Source organism: Chlorocebus sabaeus, chromosome 20 (genome assembly GCF_047675955.1).
Source record: "Chlorocebus sabaeus isolate Y175 chromosome 20, mChlSab1.0.hap1, whole genome shotgun sequence".
NCBI classification, from domain to species: domain Eukaryota; kingdom Metazoa; phylum Chordata; class Mammalia; order Primates; family Cercopithecidae; genus Chlorocebus; species Chlorocebus sabaeus.
In genome coordinates, this window is record NC_132923.1 from 23740073 (window position 1) to 23742836 (window position 2764).

The window sequence follows — 2764 nt, forward strand, 5'->3', positions numbered from 1 at the left end:
TGGGTGTGGTGGTGGGCGCCTGCAATCCCAGCTACTTGGGAGGCTGAGGTAGGAGAATTGCTTGAACCCAGGAGGTGGAGGTTGCAATGAGCCAAGATAGTGCCATTGCACCCTAGCCTGGGTGACACAGCAAGACTCTGTCTCAAAAAAAAAAAAAAAAAAAGATTAATAAAATAGAATACCCTCTTTGTTTCTCTGCCCTCGTGGTGTGTGCTTGACTCTGCTTCTCGCCATGTTTTCTCTCTTTTTTTTTTTTATGAGACGGAGTCTCACTCTGTCCCCCAGGCTGGAGTGCAGTAGCCGGATCTCAGCTCACTGCAAGCTCCGCCTCCCAGGTTTACGCCATTCTCCTGCCTTAGCCTCCCGAGTAGCTGGGACTACAGGCGCCCACCACCTCGCCCGGCTAGTTTTTTGTATTTTTTTAGTAGAGACGGGGTTTCACTGTGTTAGCCAGGATGGTCTCGATCTCCTGACCTCGTGATCCGCCCGTCTCAGCCTCCCAAAGTGCTGGGATTACAGGCTTGAGCCACCGCGCCCGGCCCTCGCCATGTCTTCTCACAAGACCTTCAGGATTAAGCCATTCCTGGCTAAGAAACAAAAGCAAAATCGTTCCATTCCCCAGTGGATTCAGATGAAAACTGGTAATAAAATAAGGTACAACTCCAAAAGGAGACATTGGAGAAGAACCAAGCTGGGTCTATAAAGAATTGCACATAAGATGGCACACATATTTATGCTGTCTGAAGGTCACAGTCACGTTACCATCTGAAGCTGAAAATGTCACCACTATCTGGAGAGTTCAACATGTTTTCCTCTCTGAATCTGTTATGAACATGTTGGTTGGCTAGGTTCAGTAATAAATATGAGGCCTTTCATTTCAAATAAATAAATAAAATAATTTGTTTTCTTGATTTAAGAATTTTTTTCTTTTTTCTTAAGCTATCTGTAGCTTACAGAAATTTGGTAAAGTATACTTTTGTGAACAAAAATGATAACATTTACTTTTTTCTCCCTACCCGATCCCTCCAGAACTATGAAACTATTAGTAAGTATCCTTATTTTTATGGCAATGCAATTGTTTGCATAAGTTCAATAAGAACCTGTTTTCCTGTAGCAAACATAATGGAAACACTGGTTAAATTAACCAAGGCTTTAACTGGAATGTCATATTTTGAGATATGACTAGGCAGCTTTAAGGAACTAAGGTTGGCATTACGGAGCCAATAAAGCACCCCTTGGAGCAAAACTGACCTGGCTTAAAAAGGTTTCTAGTCAGCCGGATGCAGTGGCTCATGCCTGTAATCCCAGCACTTTGGGAGGCCAAGGCGGGTGGATCACCTGAGGCAAAACCCGCCTCTACTAAAAATACAAAAATTAGCCGGGTGTGATGGAACACACCTGTAATCCCAGGTACTCAGGAGGCTGAGGCAGAAGAATCACTTGAACCCAGGAGGCGGAGGTTGCAGTGAGCCGAGATCATGCCACTGTACTCCAGCCTGGGTAAGAGAATAAGAATCTGTCTCAAAAAAAAAAAAAAAAAAGCCGGGCTCAGTGGCTCATGCCTGTAATCCCAGCACTTTGGGAGGCTGAGGCGGGCAGATCACAAGGTCAGGAGATCGAGACCATCCTGACTAACACAGTGAAACCCTGTCTCTACTAAAAATACAAAAAAAATTAGTCGGGTGCAGTGGTGGGCACCTGTAGTCCCAGCTACTCCGGAGGCTAAGGCAGGAGAATGATATGAACCTGGGAGGTGGAGCTTGCAGTGAGACGAGATCGCGCCACTGCACTCCAGCCTGGGTGACAGAGCAAGACTCTGTCTCGAAAAAAAAAAAAAAAAAGATTTCTAGTCTTAGAGCCCTGCAAGTTGAAACTGGAAGACTTGCTACAGACTTCAGAGAAATTATCATAACAGCTTCTGTATGAACAACCTTCATGCCTGTGGCTAAACTACTCGGAAAGTTCACTGGAACACCTGGTGCAAACTGTGAACTAGGAAAATCTGTCAGACTGCCACTGCCTGACCCCTTTCCAAATAAAAATGCTTTGAGAACATGTGGAGGTTAAAGCAACTCCATCCTGGATGCTAATTTGCCACTTTGACTTCTGATTAACCCCAGTTATGGGAATGTCACTGAGATTTCTACTTTGTCTACTGTTAGCATGCATTTAACATAAATCCTGCCCTTAGGCAATTTGTAGGCTATGACGCACATAGAGTGCTTGCCTTTCCCTAAGGAGTCAATTTCAACTGTCCCACACATTCCTCCTGAAGCACAGATGCCCTTTCCCTGTGGTATATAAGCCCTGGGTCTGGAGAGCAACATTGACAGTGCAAGGACCCACCATCCTGTGGCTGCCCAAGTCATGACTTCTGTTTGTGAGTTCCTATTAAATGTTTATTTCTGAGAAACTGGATTTGTCACCCTCTTTTTTCAGCCTCTCAGCTCTCTTTCTTTTTAAAAATAGGGATGGGGTCTTGCTATGTTGCCCAGGCTGATCTCAAACTCCTGGGTTCAAGTGATCCTTCTGCCTCAGCCTCTCAAAGGGCTGGAATTACAGGTGTGAGCCACTGCAACTGGCCAGCCTGTCAGCTCTCTTGGTATTTGTGGGTAGGACTGCATAGACCTGCTTATCATGAAACAGACCAACATCTAGAAATCTTCTTTACTGCCCTGTAGACTCAGAGACTGAGTTAATAGTTTGTTCTAGCCATTAACTTTTGGTTTTCTTTTGTTTATTTTCTTTTTTTACTTTTTTTTTT

General features: G+C 44.5%; 1 protein-coding gene across 1 annotated transcript; it reads left to right on the forward strand.

The window, feature by feature from the left end:
* Nucleotides 1–323: 323 nt before the first annotated feature.
* On the forward strand, nt 324–703 carry LOC119624228 (large ribosomal subunit protein eL39-like). The gene has a single exon (XM_037997570.2). The coding sequence runs from the start codon at nt 548–550 to the stop codon at nt 701–703; it is 156 nt and encodes a 51-aa protein (XP_037853498.1). The 5' UTR covers nt 324–547.
* The last annotated feature ends 2061 nt before the right edge of the window (nt 704–2764 follow it).

Bases quoted from the DNA above. Each gene is read 5' to 3' on its own strand.
- LOC119624228 (XM_037997570.2), top strand. From the start codon at position 548: ATGTCTTCTCACAAGACCTTCAGGATTAAGCCATTCCTGGCTAAGAAA.